This window comes from Podarcis muralis, chromosome 10 (assembly GCF_964188315.1).
Source record: "Podarcis muralis chromosome 10, rPodMur119.hap1.1, whole genome shotgun sequence".
Lineage (NCBI taxonomy): Eukaryota > Metazoa > Chordata > Lepidosauria > Squamata > Lacertidae > Podarcis > Podarcis muralis.
In genome coordinates, this window is record NC_135664.1 from 61,852,463 (window position 1) to 61,869,427 (window position 16,965).

Here is a 16,965-nt window from a genome sequence, read left to right on the forward strand (position 1 = left end):
ATAGATAGATGATAGATAGATAGATATAGATAGATAGATGATAGATAGATGATAGAGATTACCTGCTTTTCATGCTTTGAAAGACATGGGACACACACACACCAACCTAAGGCATAAATGTTCCTGTGAACAGGAATGTATGAAGGGCAAATCCACCCCATATATAAAACATGTAACTCCCCGCCCCAGATTCTTGGGAACTGTAGTTTTCCCCTTACAGAGCTCCCAGCATTCTTAACAAACTCCAGTTCCTTGAATTCTTGGGTGTGTGGGTGTGTGTCATGTGCTTTCAATGTGTGTTGATTGTGCTTGAAATACACATTATGGGTCTTCCCCCTCCCTGTACACTGACCTCGGCACAAAGAACACAACTGTCTCTACCGAGGGAGCCTTTGTGAGTACAGCTGTATGCATGCAAACTTCCAATGACATGAAACCCTGCTGTTGCCACACTGCGACTCCATAATGGGGCAGAAAGTATGCCAGCCCTGGGAGCGGCATACTTGTTTTCCACTGGGATCAATGGGAAGTCTCCCCCCCTTAGAAAACCAATGGGAGAGCATAAAGAGGGGACCCACATGTGTTTGTTTGCACACTTATTTCTTCTGCTGCTCTTTTGGATTGCACTGCCCATGTTCCTGTCCTCCACAGCAGGGCTAATTCTCGCATCCTTATTTACATTCCCCAGCCATGGAGTGATGGGCAATGAACGTAGAGAATGGGCGGCTTTGCATTTCAAAGGTACAAGGAATAATAGGGCCAATTTAACCCACTCATCTTGTATCTGGATTTCTTCTTGTGTTTCAATACAGTCGAACTTCTACTTACCACCGCCTCTTCTTATGGTCGCTACAAGTCATGACTGCAAACCTGGAAGTAACCGGTGGGTTTGCCGCTGTTTGCGTATGCGCAGCAGTGGTGATCGCCATTCGCACATGTGCAGAAGCGGGCAATCACCACCTGCACACAATGGCACTTCTACCAGCGACCCATTTTGACCTCTGGACAGACCTTCAGAACAGATTATGGTCACAAATAGAGCTTCCACTGTATATGGATGAGCAATGTGCCTGTTGCTGTTTTTTTAAGACACACTAGATTTTTGTGTGTGCTCTAAACCAATTGAAGATCAGCCTTGAATTCGGCAGAATGGCAAATATCCAGCACCTTCAAGCTGTCCACATGGCAATCAGACATTGCTAGGGAAAACATTAGGTAGGCTGTTGCAAAAGTATGCATTGCTCTGCTTTGATTGCAGTGCCATGTATTAAAGGAAGCCGTAATCAGCAAACCCATGTGATCTCTTGGAGTAAGAGAACCTTGAACGGGGCCAGGGAGATCATCACCATTCGAAACATGAAGCCTCATTCTAGGAAAATGATGCTAGCTCAGAATGCAGAGCTGGGCTGAGGCCCAGGATCGTGGCACCGACCATGCAGTCGAGGGAGAGAAACATCTGTCAGCAAGCTAAACTGCAGGAGATGAAAAGGCAGCCTTTGGCCCAGGAGAGCACTGCGGCGCTGAGTGAAGGAGCCAACTGAAACAGGGAAAGGGAAAAGGAACGGAGGCAGTGGGCCTGCCCAACTGTGCACCTTAAGGGGGAAGGATAACCTATTTGTGTTGAGATTTTCTGTGCGTGGATACATTCAGTTACAGTTACAGCTAAGCACTGCAAAAGCACTGTTGACGGGGAAACACCTGCTTGCAGAAATGGCTGCAGATTGTATATCTGCACGCATAAACACAGGTGACATTTTAGTTCTCTAGCGGCCAACAGGGGCTGAATGATGGTGGTTAGTTATATTGAAATAAATATCCGATAGAAAAGTGCAATGGTAAAGCAACAACAGGACAGGCAGGAAATGTCAACAATTCTTTCAAAATTGTATTTCATTGTTTCATTATGTTTGCAAACAGCTTTGAGTTTTTGTGTCGATCCAGTGGCATATACATCTTGTAATATATTACACTGAGACTAAATGTGGTATGTTGGTGACCCTGCAGAAGGATAAAGAGGAACAGCGTGACATGGAACAACCACTCCTAATATCCCTTTTCTGCACCACCACCCCACCCAAGCTCAGTTATGCAAAGCCTTTGATTTCAAACAATCCAAAGACTAGGAGCAACCAAGGGTCAGTGGGGAAGAGGAGCAGACACCAGCTAGAGACTGTGAAACTAGCCACTGGGCATCTGAGATTCTGATCACATTCCATATGTGAAGTTCTAGAGGCCGTTTGTCCTCCATTTGGAGCCCAAAGGCCTTAAGGTTAAGTACTGCATAGCACAAAGCACACAGAAGTATGTGCACGTCACTAAGTATGATCGTGGTCTCTAAATCTCTGCCTTAAATTGTGACTGGGACTTCCCCCCTCACTGTTCTGATCTAGTCAGCAGTAGAAGGAGATGTTCTGAAGGACATTTGTGCTATGCAAACTGCAGGCTGTGCAGCCCAGGACTGGTCAATGAGCAAAGACCGCACAAAAGCTGCTGAGGCACCATTTCACAACATTTTGTTGCAGATCCCATTAGTATTACTGCATGAAGCAGGTTGTTCGCCTTTTCTCAGTGAGTTTTTAAATTGAATTTTATTGAATCCCCCCCCAGCAAAAACAAATAGCTAAACAATGAAAAATAAGCCATAATAAATCAAATCAACACATTCTGTACATACATTGGGGGGGGGGGAGTGAGGGGGAAGCAGGTGATGGTCCAGACCAAACCGTTGCCCAGACATTCAAGCAAATAAATCTGAGAAGGAGAGTATGTACAGTGCTACCTCGGGTTAAGTACTTAATTAGTTCCGGAGGTCCGTTCTTAACCTGAAACTGTTCTTAACCTGAAGCACCACTTTAGCTAATGGGGCCTCCTGCTGCCGCTGCATCGCCGGAGCACGATTTCTGTTCTCATTCTGAAGCAAAGTTCTTAACCTGAGGTACTATTTCTGGGTTAGTGGAGTCTGTAACCTGAAGCATATGTAACCCGAGGTACCACTGTACCTGAAAACTTCCATTTCTCTTGTGTTTATGGAAGGTCACCATCCTTGGTTGCCAGATGAATCATATCTTCTGTCTATGGTACAATTGGTAGGGGCAGACCTCTTGTCCCAGTATTGAAGTGTTAGATGTTTAGCTACCCTGAGTGGCCCCTGCCAGTTTGATTGTCTCTCTGTCAAGTTCTAAAGGACCAGAACATAATTCAGGAGGACATTAACATCTGTAAACCTCAAGGAGGTGACAAAAACGATATTTATATGCCTGGTGACTTCTAAGCAAAAAACTTTGACTTTAGGACAATATCTTCATCATCATCATCAAACCTTTTATTGGCATCACATACAAACATCCATTGTGAATCAATGCAGAATTACCCCCTCCCCAATGTCACAGAACATTTGTCAAATGAAAAGAGGCAAAACAGTCTAGGAGATCAGACGTCTGCAATGTGTTTCTGCGACAAAAAAACAAATAAAGATATTTAGCCACTAACTTGGTGAGCTCCTGGTCATTCCCCAGTAATAGAAAACGTATGACCTCCAACTCTGGTTTCCATTTGGGGATGCAGCATTGATCTAGAAACTGCTGGTGGAGATCAGTATATAGTTTACATTTTAGAATCATATGAGTAAGAGTTTCCAGCAGGTGGTCTTCACATGGGCAAATTCTTTCTGCTTCCACCATTCCCGAGAACCTTCCCCAAAGGAGGTTTGATGGATTTGAATTAAACCTGGCCAGCAAAAATGCCCTTCTTTCGTGAGGGGTAAGCAGAAATTCAAGATAATTGTGATTAGTTTCATATGCCCAAGAAAGTTGAAAGTAAAGAGGGGAGCATGTTTTCTCTGCTGCTGCTGTTAGTTCCTTGGCTCAATGGGCTAACTGACTGGGAAGGCTCTGGGAATTTTACCTACATCTCCCCAAAAGGAAATAGTGTGGTGGACTATATTCTGATTCCCACTAAAATGACGCCCTACGTGGTTGAGTTTGACATAGGTGATCCTATGCTCAGTGACCATCTCCCTCTACACTGCAAACTTGTCTTTCCATCGCGAAAGACAGAACAGTTACCATATTTTTTGCTCTATAAGACTCACTTTTTCCCTCCTAAAAAATGAAAGGGGAAATGTGTGTGCATCTTATGGAGCGAATGCAGGCTGCGCAGCTATCCCAGAAGCCAGAACAGCAAGAGGGATTGCTGCTTTCACTGCGCAGCGATCCCTCTTGCTGTTCTGGCTTCTGAGATTCAGAATTATTTTTTTCTTGTTTTCCTCCTCCAAAAACTAGGTGCGTCTTGTGGTCTGGTGTGTCTTATAGAGCAAAAAATACGGTAATTAATCCACCCCACCCCCCCAGGAACTGAGACCCCAGCACACAAGGATACCAGTTAACAATATCAAGTGTTGTGTGAAGGGCATTACAATGTCAGCATTATTCAGAGCTGGGTATTTTTTCCCTTAAAAGGTTGCTGTGGGGAGCTTCTCCTCCCCCAGTCAAGCAAGAAATGTATTGGCTTTATCTATTTTTCACTGCTCCTGAGAATTTGCCAAGCAACTCCGAGGAAGAGGTTTCCAAGTAAGATCTTAGGGTTCTTTCTCACCAGTTCACTCTGCCCTTTATTTATTTATTATTTATAAACCTCCCTTAATTAAAAATAATCGGGGCAGTAAACAACAAACGTAATCCAAAAATGGCCCGAAAGCCATAAAATGCAATAATAAAACAGTGTTGAAAGGCAGAATGGATTAACGCTGCATAAAAGAGTTCTCTCTCAAGTTCTTGTTTAAAGCCGTACTCCATCAATGGATGATAAAACAATTGCACTTAGGGATTATCAAAGGAGAAAGAAAATGGTGGTGAAATTCTCAGGGTTGGGGTGCAGGGTTTTTGCAGTGCTTACAACTCCCCAGAGATGACCAAGGGGTGTTTGTGAGTGTCCATCCCTTCATTCTACAATCATATGACCAGTGGTCTGCACTCTGCAGTCTTCTGGTATTCCCATACTCCAGTTAAAGCTCCCCTTTTATGTTGGTTGGGTGCTTCTTCCTCACTTTCTTTAAAGCTTAATTTTATTTTTTACTTTGCTCACAAGGCTCCTCAGCATGAACCCCAGGCATTCTTATTTTGCTGAGACACCAAAATGTGCATTTACGCATAGAAATTAGCATATGCAAATTTTGGAACAAATTTGTGCCCTGGGCCAGTGCTTGCAATACTCCTGAAAGGCACTAGCATATTTTATTGTAAGAAAACCAATTATTGCTGATAATATGGACTACCTGGAAGCTTTAAGTAGAAGTAAACCATGCATAGTTTTAGGTAGACTTAGACTGCAGTCCTATACACGACAGTAAGCTTCATTGGACAAGGCAGGACATACTTCTGAGTAGACATACATAGGATTGTATTGCTAGATAGGTCTATATAAACAGAAACACGAATGGAGAAGAGATGTGGGAAGCTGTTAGGTTAAATCCATAGAACAAGTAAATGTCAGGACGAAAGCAGACCCTAAGGATTTAGAGTTATTGCAATCTGGGCTGCACTATAAATTTAAAGCTTTCACCCAAAAAAGAATGCTCTGAATTGTGGTTTGTTGTGGGTGCTGAGAATTGCTAAAGGTAAAGGTAAAGGTACCCCTGCCCGTACGGGCCAGTCTTGCCAGACTCTAGGGTTGTGCGCTCATCTCACTCTATAGGCCGGGAGCCAGCGCTTTCCGCAGACACTTCCGGGTCACGTGGCCAGCGTGACGAAGCTGCATCTGGCGAGCCAGCGCAGCACATGGAACGCTGTTTACCTTCCCGCTGGTAAGCGGTCCCTATTTATCTACTTGCACCCGGGGGTGATTTCAAACTGCTAGGTTGGCAGGCGCTGGGACCGAACGACGGGAGCGCACCCTGCCGCGGAGATTCGAACCACCGACCATACGATCGGCAAGTCCTAGGCACTGAGGTTTAACCCACAGCGCCACCCGTGTCCCTCTGAGAATTGCTAGGAGACCCCTATTCCCCTCGCAGGGCTTCAGTTCCCAGAGTTTATTGAAAAGAGAGATTGGCTGTTAAACTACTCTGAAAATTGTAGCTCTGTGAGGAGGAAGAGGGGTCTCCTAACAACTCTCAGCCCCCTTAGTAAACCACAGTTCCCATGATTCTCTGGGGAAACTATGGCTATTTAAAGTGGTATGATATAGTTTTTTATATATAGTGCAGATGGGGGCTTAGTCTCCACACAATGTATCCTTCTCAGCCTTGTTGACACATTGATCCTGGTCCTAGGACTCAGCTAGATTGGTAAAGAAAAAGCATTTTGTAGGCGTTTTACATGCAATATAACACTGTGACACCAGTTGGCACTGTGGAGTTCCATTTTTGCCATCGCGATTTCTCATTATAAAGGTCACAACACATTTTTCTGAAGCGATTCTTTGATGTGTCTAGATCCAGCCCAAGTCCAGCTCAATGTCATTTTCCCGTGTTAGCTTAGGTCCCATTGCTTTCAATTGGACTCAGTGTTGACTAACATCAGCTGGGTCAAGAAAGCCTTGCTGCCTACCCATTGGCTGTAGCAGCAAAAAATGTCTGGATCTGCCATCATATTTCAATCACTGCAAGCAGAACTTTTGTGTTATGTGTCAACTCAAATACAATTCTTTTCAGCGGGGACAGGTCACACGTCCCTATGAGAGTCAACCATCCATCAGACCTTAAGCAATGTGTGAATAATTCAATATTGCCCTATGACCTTCTTTCAAATGAAGCTCTTTAGAAATGAAATTCACTGGAGTAAAATCTCCATGTTGACTAGGTCTTTGTTTGTGTGCATCTTCTTCCTGCCCTGATCACGGCTGGAGGACCTTCCTTTAAACAGACTTCCTCCTCTTCCCAAACATGTTGTTGATCAGTTTGGCCATAGATTTTGACCCGCTAGGCCGCCTTTTCTCCTTCCCCTTAGCGTTTGAGGTGACGTTCTTCAGGACTTTGGTGAACATGGCTGCCACTTCCTGACAATGTTCCGCCGCAGACAGTTCGCAGAATTGGCATTTGTAGTCCAGGGCCAACTTTTGCCCTTCCTCCCAGCCAACTTCACGCATATGGCACAAATCTTGCTTGTTCCCAACTAAAATGACAGTGGAGTCTGCAGCCCTGAGGGAGAGTTGAGGAGAGGAAAAACTCATAAAACACAATTTGTTGATCATTTTATTCTGATGCTGCTTATTATTGTTTATTTATTATTGCAGTTATATTCCCTCTATTCTCCAAGGAGCTAAAGGTGGGATTAGGCTGAGACTTTGACTGGCCCAAGTTCACCCAGTGAGTTTCAAGACTGAGGAGGGATTTGAACCCTGGAATCCCAGGTCCTAGTCCAACACTAACCACTAAACCACAACGACTTTCTATGTTACATAGGGTAGCCCTGCATCCTGTTTTACAGATCCTCTATCGTGTGTCATTATTTATTATTATTATTATTATTATTATTATTATTATTATTATTATTATTATTATTACTACAGTGGTACCTCTGTTATGAACTTAATTCATTCTGGAGGTCCATTCTTAACCTGAAACTGTTCTTAACCTGAGGTACCACTTCAGCTAATGGGGCCTCCTGCTGCCGCCGGCGCGCAATTTCTGTTCTCATCCTGAGGTAAAGTTCTTAACCCGAGCTACTATTTCCAGGTTAGCGGAGTCTGTAACCCAAAGTGTTTGTAACCCAAGGTACCACTGTATTAATTTCTAAATGTGTTTATAAGCTAGCAGATGCAACTCTGTATGTCCTTGCTTTGATGATGCGTTTCCTCCATTTTTGGAATATGTAGGTAGTCATTATCCTGCATAGAAGTACTGCCTTTAGCTTATTTACACAGACCAGACAATTTGGTGGTGTTTTTACCAATACAATTTTAAGCCCCACTGATAATGGTTTTGCAAGGCGGCACCTAAATCTTAAGAAACAAATGAAGAACATGGTTCAGCTCATGTTTTGCATGCTGAATGTAAGAGATATAGGCCTTACCTGCACTGCAAACCTATATCAGAAATATCCTGCTTGAACTGACATGGCTTCACTTAAAAGAATCTTAGGAACTGCGGTTTGGCGAAATGCTTTAGATTTCTCCATTGTGATTCTTCTCCCACCCTCATGTAACTCCATTTCCCAGGGCTTGTTGGGAAAAAGGAATGACTCTTAAGCCAGCAAAACCCTGGATGCATTCAGACTTGGAGATTATTGCATTAGTTCCCCTGGTTATACTGTTAGGACTACTGTCCTGGTGTCTAACCATCATTTTACAGTGTGTCACCTGTTGCATTATGGAACTGGCTTGATATACCCTCAATGTCATGATAAATTTCATTCATACCCAGTGGGCATGGTATGACACAACAGCAGACATCATGGGACATGTCTCCACTCTTCGGGTGCCTGCATGCTTCTGTTCCCACTGTGAAAACTATGGGAAAGTCCTATATGCCGGAACGGCACCACAAATTTCATTGCTTGGGTGGCAGTGGTGTGATCCACAAAAGCAACAGGAAGATTACAGTGTAAAACACCCGTGATTTTCCAGGTTAACAGCGTCGCAAGCAGATATTTTTTGGAAGTCGTTAACCTGAAAATGAGCACGAGATTTCTACCAGATTTGCAGAAGCGGCTCTTATGTCATGCGAAAGATTACATAAAGTGTGGAAAGGATGGGGATAAGGGAATCATAGATTTGGAGTTGGAAGGGACCACAAGGATCATACAGTCCAACTTCCTGCAATGCAGGAATATCCTGCCCAATGTGGGGCTCAAACCCGTGACCCTATGAATAAAGGGCTGTCCGAATGCAGCCCCTGTAGTACAGATATGTTCAACAGGATGGGAACTATAAGAACTAACCAGACTCTCTCATGGCTATCACAATTCTTTCAACATTCCTAGCTCCAGCCATTGATGGGCTTACCTTTTGCAGCCTGACATGTGGCACTCTCGTATTCGGTACAGCAAGGCTTTCGCAAAGGCAAAGGAGGCTCTGTCACTGATTGCGTACACGACCACAAACCCATCCGCCCAGTGGAGCTCATCGGTGAGAGACAACTTCCCCCGTCGAGGCTGGAAGGTAACAGACCCATCACATGAGAGGATGCATCAGCATAGCATACCATAGAAGAAGAGAAGAAGAGTTTGGATTTGATATCCCGCTTTATCACTACCCGAAGGACTCTCAAAGTGGCTAACATTCTCCTTTCCCTTCCTCCCCCACAACAAACACTCTGTGAGGTGGGTGGAGCTGAGAGACTTCAAAAAAGTGTGACTAGCCCAAGGTCACCCAGCAGCTGCATGTGGAGGAGCGGGGACGCGAACCTGGTTCACCAGATTACGAGTCTACCGCTCTTAACCACTACACCACACTGGCTCTCATAGAGCACCTTAATGACTGCAAGCGTTGAAGTTTAGATACTTTGCCCTGGAAACTCTCACCTTTAAAAATAACCTATGAAAGCTACTTCTAGTGAAGTATGAGAAGCTGAGGTAAGCAGAACAAAGGGGGATACTGGGAGTGGCCACCGAGACCACATAACACCGGTCCTGAAGGACCAGCATTGGCTCCAAGTATGTTTCTGAGCCCAATTCAAAGTGTTGGTGCTGACCTTTAAAGCCCTCAATGGCCTCAGCCCAGTATACCTGAAGGAGTGTCTCTACCCCCATCGTTCAGCCGGACACTGAGGTCCAGCTCTGAGGACCTTCTGGCGGTTCCCTCACTATGAGAATTGAGGTTACAGGGAACCAGACAGAGGACCTTCTCAGTAGTGGCATCCGCCCTGTGGAACGCTCTCCCATCAGATGTCAAGGAAATAAACAACTATCTGACTTTTAAAAGACATCTGAAGGCAACCCTGTTTAGGGAAGTTTTTAATGTCTTATCGTGTTTTTAATATTCTCTTGAGAGCCACCCAGAGTGGTTGGGGAAACCCAGCCAGATGGGTGGGGTATAAATAATAAATTATTATTATTATTATTATTATTAGCATGTAAACACATATAAAATCACAATAACTGCTTTGTTGGTCCAGACCAACTATCCATGTACCCACTTCCATCACATGGCAGTGAATTGCATAAGCAGATTATGGGCTATGGGATGCAAATGTGGATGCATACATTAAATAATTATTTTATCCCAGCCATTGGTTTCCACCAACATCAACCCAACCCTCTCAATTATTTGCATCCCAGAAAGGAGCACGCAACCACAAACCATGTTTGGACCACTTTTTGGATCAAAATGGATTGACATCGAAGACATGGATCTTAATTAGGGGTTCAGTTTAGACCCATGGATCTCGCAGCCCCCTCTCCTGCACTTTATTTCCCAACATTACTTAAAAGACCTTCAGAGTGATGTGACGTGATGCAACATCGGAGCATGCTGTCGGCAGTGTTCTTTAACTTACCTGTGAACAAGGATCATATATTTCCAGGTTGATCGGCTTTCCTTCCAGACAAACGTGCTTTGTATAGATGCACTCTGTGAGACAAGAGAAGGAGGACACACATGATCATGAGTGTAAAAAACCACCCAAAAATAGATTTCCCACTGCTCATGTAAAAAAACCCCAGGATTCACATCCCTACTCAGTCACTCATGGAGCGACCTTAGGCCAATCACATTCTTTCAGCCTAAGCTAGTTGTGAGGATAAGACAGTGGGCAAGACAACCATTTATGCCACATTGAGTTCCTCAGGAAAAAGATTGGCTATAAATGCCATTCATTCATTCATTAATTAATTAATAAATAAAGTGGTATGAGTCAGCCTAGATAGCTCAGTTGGTTAAAGTGTGGATCTGATAATGTCAAGGTTGCAGGTTTCATTCCCTACTCCTGTGTTGCAGGTGGTTGGACTCAATGATCCTCAGGGTCCCTTCCAATTCTACAATTCTGTGATTCTGCTTTCAATGCATAATGCAGATGGGACCTAAGAGGCAAAGTAGATACAGATTTTCCAAGTTAGTGGAGGCTTACCAGAGTCAGAAGCATATTCTCCAATGAAGCGTCTGGTCAGAAAGCGTACTGTAAGGGCTACAATGAGAGAACAAAATGTGACATGAGAAATGATCTTCAGCCTGTTGGACAAACCCAAGACATTTTGCTGCCTGAGGCAGGACAGCAAAGTGCACAGTACCCACAAAATTGGCACCGAGACAGAAATTCCACAAGCATCCATTTCTGGAAATATAAATACAATAATAAATTATTTGCTTCTCATTTGTGACATATGTAGTTACCAGCAACAGACACTTCATTCTGGCCCAAAGTAGGGCCAGCCATGATGACACAAAAGTGTGGGCTGGCATTGATGACAACTAGGTTACGTGGACTTGTGTGCATCTGCAGGACAGGCACTGCAATAAATCCCCATCTCCCTAAACCTCACGGATGGAGAAAGTTGGCTGCAACTAACAATTGCCTTTGTTTTCAATGAGACTTAGTTTTTCTGGAGCCTGGCCACAGAATGTACTGACACTTTCCTGGAAAAGGAGACAAAAGCAAGATGCTCCAGGCAGTTAATTGGTCCCTAGTGCTGAAGAGACCAACAATGGATCCCTGGAGAGGAAGGACTTGGTGCAGAAGAGGAAAGAATGGAGAGGCACTTTTTAGCACTCATTTATGAATGCCATTCAAGTCTGTCTTTTCTCCCTTGGTGGAATTCTAGATGGTTTAAGATGGAGAGCCCACTGAATCTCTCATCCAGGCACTCTTCGGACTGCGATCTGCTTTCACTTCCACAAGAGTGTTGCATCACTTGCCTTCAGACAATGTCCTGGGCACCTGCATACCCCCTGGGACTCGGATTTCAAGTTTCAGTGTTAAACTGAAACAGTAAAAGTGGGCAGTGTGGTGGAATGGGAGACCAAAAAGCTCGAATGGCTGCTTAGCCATCAAGCTCAACAATGACCCTGGGCTCGTCACCATCTTCTGTCCCAACTTATTTCACAGGGATGTCATACCCTTCTGAGCTCCTTGGAAGAAACGTTAAGAGAGAAATGTGACAAATAAAGAAGACTAGTCTTGCTAGTCAGCTGCCCTGCAGAAATACCCTTGTGGCACATCTATCTTATGTCAGCAATCAGAAAATCAGATCTACTCCTCAAGCTAGAAGCACACTCAGCTCTGCCACCGATCATTTGGGACAATGCAGGACTCGGGTCTGCACAAAATAATTTGGGACAATAGCAGGACTCAAAGAATTGCAGAGTTGGAAGGGATACACTAGGGTCATCTAGCGTAACCTCCTACAATGCAAGAATGACAGTTACAGACCCTGGCAGGTGGTCATCCAACTTCTGTTGAAAAGTCTCCAATAAAGGAGAGTTCACCACCTTCCAAGGTAGTCTATCCCATTGTCAAGTCAGAAAGTTCTTCCTAATGTTTAGCCAGAATCTCCTTTCTTGTAACTTGAATCCATTGGTTCGGGTCCTAGTCTCTGGAGCAACAGCAAGCAAGCTTGCTGCATCTTCCATGTGACACATCCCTTCAGATAGCTGAAAATGGCTATCCTATCGTCTCATCATGTCTGCACAAAACAAGCTGGCAACATCAGCAATGGGGTTTCTCATGCCAAATTAGGATGATGTTGATGATAATTCTCCCACACTTTTAATTAATGGCTCTACACTGGAGAGGTGCCACTGGGTGAATCCCAAATGCATCCTTAAGGAACCCCTGGAGCAATATTTGGGCTATTGCGAGTGAATAGCTTACAGATCTTAGTGCAAATCTGGATTTATAGACTCTAGAGTTAGTTTTGGAGAACATTGCCAATGGCATGGTTTTGGAAATTATTGGTCAGGAGAGGCGAGATATCAAAATGTCACATTTGGAAAGTTGATGCACTGAGATGTCTGTGCATGTTAACTCTGAAGTTAAGTCTGTTTTAGATCAAATGGGCTCAAGTAAATATTCCTAAACTTGACAGCATTAGAGAGTTTGTGCTTCTAAAAAAAAGGAGAAAGAAAATGTACCATTCAAAAAGTTGAACTTCTAATTTCAATTTTGCACTTTCAGATTCAGCTATTGGAATTTTCAGCTGTTTCAAACGTTGCTTTGCAAAATGAAGACATCCCAGAATTCTGGACACACTCCCCCTCCTCACATGAGCTAAAGTGGTGAACTTGTATTCAACCAGTTCTCCTCCTGTGCCTGAAGAATGACATTTAGAACTTAAGCAGCCAACACTTTTCTAGGTACTGAAGATATACACTGGCAGAAGTTTCACTGCTCTATACAAAAGGGATGTTAAAGGCATAGCAGCAAGGTCTTGGCAGGAAAATGACAACCATAAGTAGGTACTTTGAAAGAAGGGGATTTTTAATTTTTTAAAACATATAACATAAATAAATACAGATACTTTCTAGATACATATGTCAAAATGCTGTTAACAGGACAGAAGCAGGGCCTGTGAAATGTTGGCAATTTGGATGAGGTATATGGAAATAATTTTATTTTCTTGCGCAAAATAAATAAAGACAGCTCTTGGACACATATCACTTGATCATATTTCAAAAGAATGGGAAACAAAATCTCTCTCTCTCTCTCACACACACACACACACATATGCATCTCATCCTATAAACTTCGTGTAAACTTCAGATTATATCACAAACACACCAAGCAATCCCTCACCCCAGCCAAAAAAGCGTTGGGGGGGGGGGGGAGAGACAGGGAGAACTCCAGTAGTTTTTTTTTAAGTTACCCCAAAGTGCCTGTAGACCGATATACAACAGCAATTTAGGTAGCTAGAAAAGGGAGGTCAAACAGAAGGGAGCCTTACCAGATTTGCCTGTTCCTTCGCTGCCCAAAACTGCTACTTTCATTTCATTCATTCTTGAAAAAGCAACCCCGGCTGATTTTATAAAGGCACTTAAAGCGATCCGAACCACAAACTTCCACGCAGGGCAGATGCGCTCGCGGGACCCTCGTCTTTACGCACTTCGCCTACTTCCCTAGAGAGTAATTTGGAGCTGTTTGACCGCTGCCTGCAACTTCTTCTATTTAGCCTCCCGGGCTGAGGACGTCAAGGGAGGGCGAACTGGGAGCATAATAAGGCATTGCAGTTCAAGAACCCGCCCACCCTTAGATGCCTGCGTTTTTCGTCTGTGTGTGTGTGTCTGTTTGGCAAGGAAAGGAACTGAGACATCTCTCCCATCTCCGTCCAAGCCTGTGATCACTCTCTCCTCTTTGCAACGGTATGAAACAGGCACAAAGCAAACAAGAACCTGCTCTGGTCAGTTTCCTCCCTGCCTGTTAAGAGGCGAGATGGATATTTCCTCAAATGACATAGGGAGAAGAAAGTGAAATGGAGTTTCATCCTGTGAAATTGACCTCCTTAATTTTTGAACGTCCCCTGAACTGGTGATTTCATTGTTTTAACTGGGTTGTGTTTTGTTTTGTTTTTTAAAAAAAACTATTTTAAATCTTTTTGTTTTGTTTTATAAAATTTATAGTGTGCTTGATTGTAAAAATAAAAATATAGTAAAAACCCTCAAAGTGGTTTATAAATAAGGACAAAAGTGTAAAATCATTGCTAGAAAGAATTAACAACAATAATTTAAAACAGACAACAAATAAAAATTCACAAGCTAAAGTCAGATTAAAGCACATATCAACATTCTACATAACTGGGTAGGCTTGTTTGAACAAAAGTGTTTTTATCGGGCGCTGAAAAAAGTACAGTGAAGCTGCCTGCCTAATATCATGGTTGCGTTATTGTATATTTTTGTAAAGGATGTTTTAATGTTATTGCATATTTTAATTATGTATTGATTTTATAGTTGTAAAGTACTTAGAAGGCATTTTGGCATATACATGGCATAATAATTAATCATATTATTAATAATTATAATTAATCAATTATAATTATAATAACTTGCCCATCATGTTATTTCCAGAGTTTCCCCTGCAAAAGCAACACTGTGCTTCCCTCCCTGGAGTTAGGAGAAGGAAGGGCTAATTCATAGAAGATGGGGTCTCCCAGTGGCTATTGATGGTTATATAGAACCTTTAGAGGCAGTATATCATTGAATTCCAGTTTGGGGATGGGTTTGGGAACAGCGCAGTGTGGCTATTGCAGTCACACTCTCCTCGTAAACTTCCCAGGGGCAGCTGGTTGGCCTCTGTGAGAAAGAGGGTGTTAGATTAGCAGCAGAACAAGCCACTATCTTCAATGGGGCTTACTTCCTAGTAACAACGCAGTCCAATAAAAGTCTTCTGAGAAGTCCCACTGAGTACCATAGAACACAAGGGTATTAGTTCAAGCTGGGAAACAGGGAGTAGTGATTTACTAGTCTGGTATGCAAGTTGGGCTTTTTTCCCATTACAAAAATAGAAAGATGTGTTTTACTCCCATTTCTGTAAGTTTTATTGTGTTGCACTGGGGTAAGGAAAATCATCTATAGGGCACCTTTGAATGTCTCTGGGGCCAGCCAAAATAGGTGCAAAAATGAGTGCAGAAGTGGAAATACATGCCACAGTAGATCAGCGGTAGAACACATTGTTTGCATTAAGAAAGAGCCAGGTTCAATTCCTGACACCTACAAGTAGGGCAGGGAGAACCTTCCTTCCTAAACCCCTGAAGAGCCACTGATTGTAGACAATACCCAGGTAGACAGATTAATGGTCTGACTTGGTATATGGCAGATGCTGTTGTTCCTATGGATAGTAGTTGCTGAGGAACAAGGATGGAAGAAGGCACTGCATTCAGCAGAAGCTGGCCTGTCAGACCAAATGGCGATGCTGCCCCACCAACCTCAGACAACCCTCACCTGAGTGCCTTACAACCAGCCCAGGCAATGGCACTGCCAATAAACTTCCTCCTCCTTCATCTCAGTGTTGCCATTGTATCACTCAGTATGGAGGAAGGTGTGTCGGGTGGACTAGAATTATATGGCTGACTTCTACCCTACACATCTCAGTTAGACACCAGCCTCAACTGCTTCCATCCAAACTCTGCTTCTGGGCTTCCCAGAGAAATCTGGTGGACAAAGGATGCTGGATGAAGTGGGTGTATGGACTGATCCAGCAGCCTGTTTCTTCTGACTTTACGATGTCTTGTGTTTACTGGTATACTAGCCCGAAATGTAGCAAACCAGTGGCACTGGGATACACAGTCCTATGTGTCTTGGGGCCTTAGGATGAGTTCCTCAGAAGAAAGTTCCTGTTCAGGAATTGACCTTCTGGAATAAATGGAGGCATTGTGTGTGTTTTGTTGCCATAGGGTTTATTTTTAGTATCAGAATGCTAACTCCTTTTTTTCTTTTTTTAGCTCCTGTGTTTTCACAGTTACACACTGCACTGTGAAAAAAGCAGACCACAGAAGTGGGGGCACTGCCTGGAATTGTAACTTTTGCCCTTTGGCTTAGCTAGCTAAACATTGCGATTCTCTCACCGCAAAGGAAGCATTTAATAAAAGCAAAAAAGAGAGGAAAGGGTGACTTGAAGACTATGCTGACCAGGAGGTTTATTTATTTTGCATTCCAGCCATGGGGCTAGTCAGCTTCAGAAACACAAGTGGAAAACTGCTCCTCACAAATGAGGACTGGGGAAACCAGGCATACTTCAGTGTGAGCTATCAGCATCTAGCCTAGAATGTGGGTGGCCGGATGCAAAAGACGACTGGGCTCCTACATCTTTAATAAGAACATACCTGGAACAATGTTCTGTTTCCATCAGCAGACAACCAGATGCCTCTGAGAACTCACTAAGGGGGCCATGTGGTCATTAGCACTCTTCTCCTGTTCTTTCATAGCAACTGCAATTCAGAAGTATGGTGCCTGGGATTCTGGACACAACACACAGCCATTGTGACTAGCAGTCACTGATAGCCTTATCCAGTTGTTTAATCCCCCTTTAATAACCATCTCAGTTCTGGAAGACAGTTTGGTATATGTGCTGCCAAAGCAAGCACGCTGGAAGACAGTTTGACTTCC

The 16,965-nt window shown here is 43.6% G+C and overlaps 1 protein-coding gene across 1 annotated transcript; it reads right to left on the reverse strand.

Moving 5' to 3' along the window:
- Nucleotides 1–3,298: 3,298 nt before the first annotated feature.
- On the reverse strand, nt 3,299–14,165 carry RERGL (RERG like). Its single transcript, XM_028747280.2, has 5 exons — nt 13,812–14,165; nt 11,003–11,059; nt 10,433–10,506; nt 8,941–9,089; nt 3,299–7,135 (listed from the first exon to the last, which is right to left on the reverse strand). Exons 1-5 carry the CDS (start codon nt 13,861–13,863, stop codon nt 6,853–6,855), a joined length of 615 nt encoding a protein of 204 aa, XP_028603113.1. The 5' UTR covers nt 13,864–14,165; the 3' UTR covers nt 3,299–6,852.
- Nucleotides 14,166–16,965: the final 2,800 nt, after the last annotated feature.

What these genes read in the sequence shown, in the direction of transcription:
- RERGL (XM_028747280.2), bottom strand. Translation starts at nt 13,863, where the DNA reads ATGAATGAAATGAAAGTAGCAGTTTTGGGCAGCGAAGGAACAGGCAAA. An exon ending in TATATGATCCTTGTTCACAG is followed by an intron (nt 9,090 to 10,432) that starts GTAAGTTAAAGA and finishes GTTACCTTCCAG; the next exon opens with CCTCGACGGGGGAAGTTGTC. An exon ending in CACATGTCAGGCTGCAAAAG is followed by an intron (nt 7,136 to 8,940) that starts GTAAGCCCATCA and finishes ACTCTCCCTCAG; the next exon opens with GGCTGCAGACTCCACTGTCA.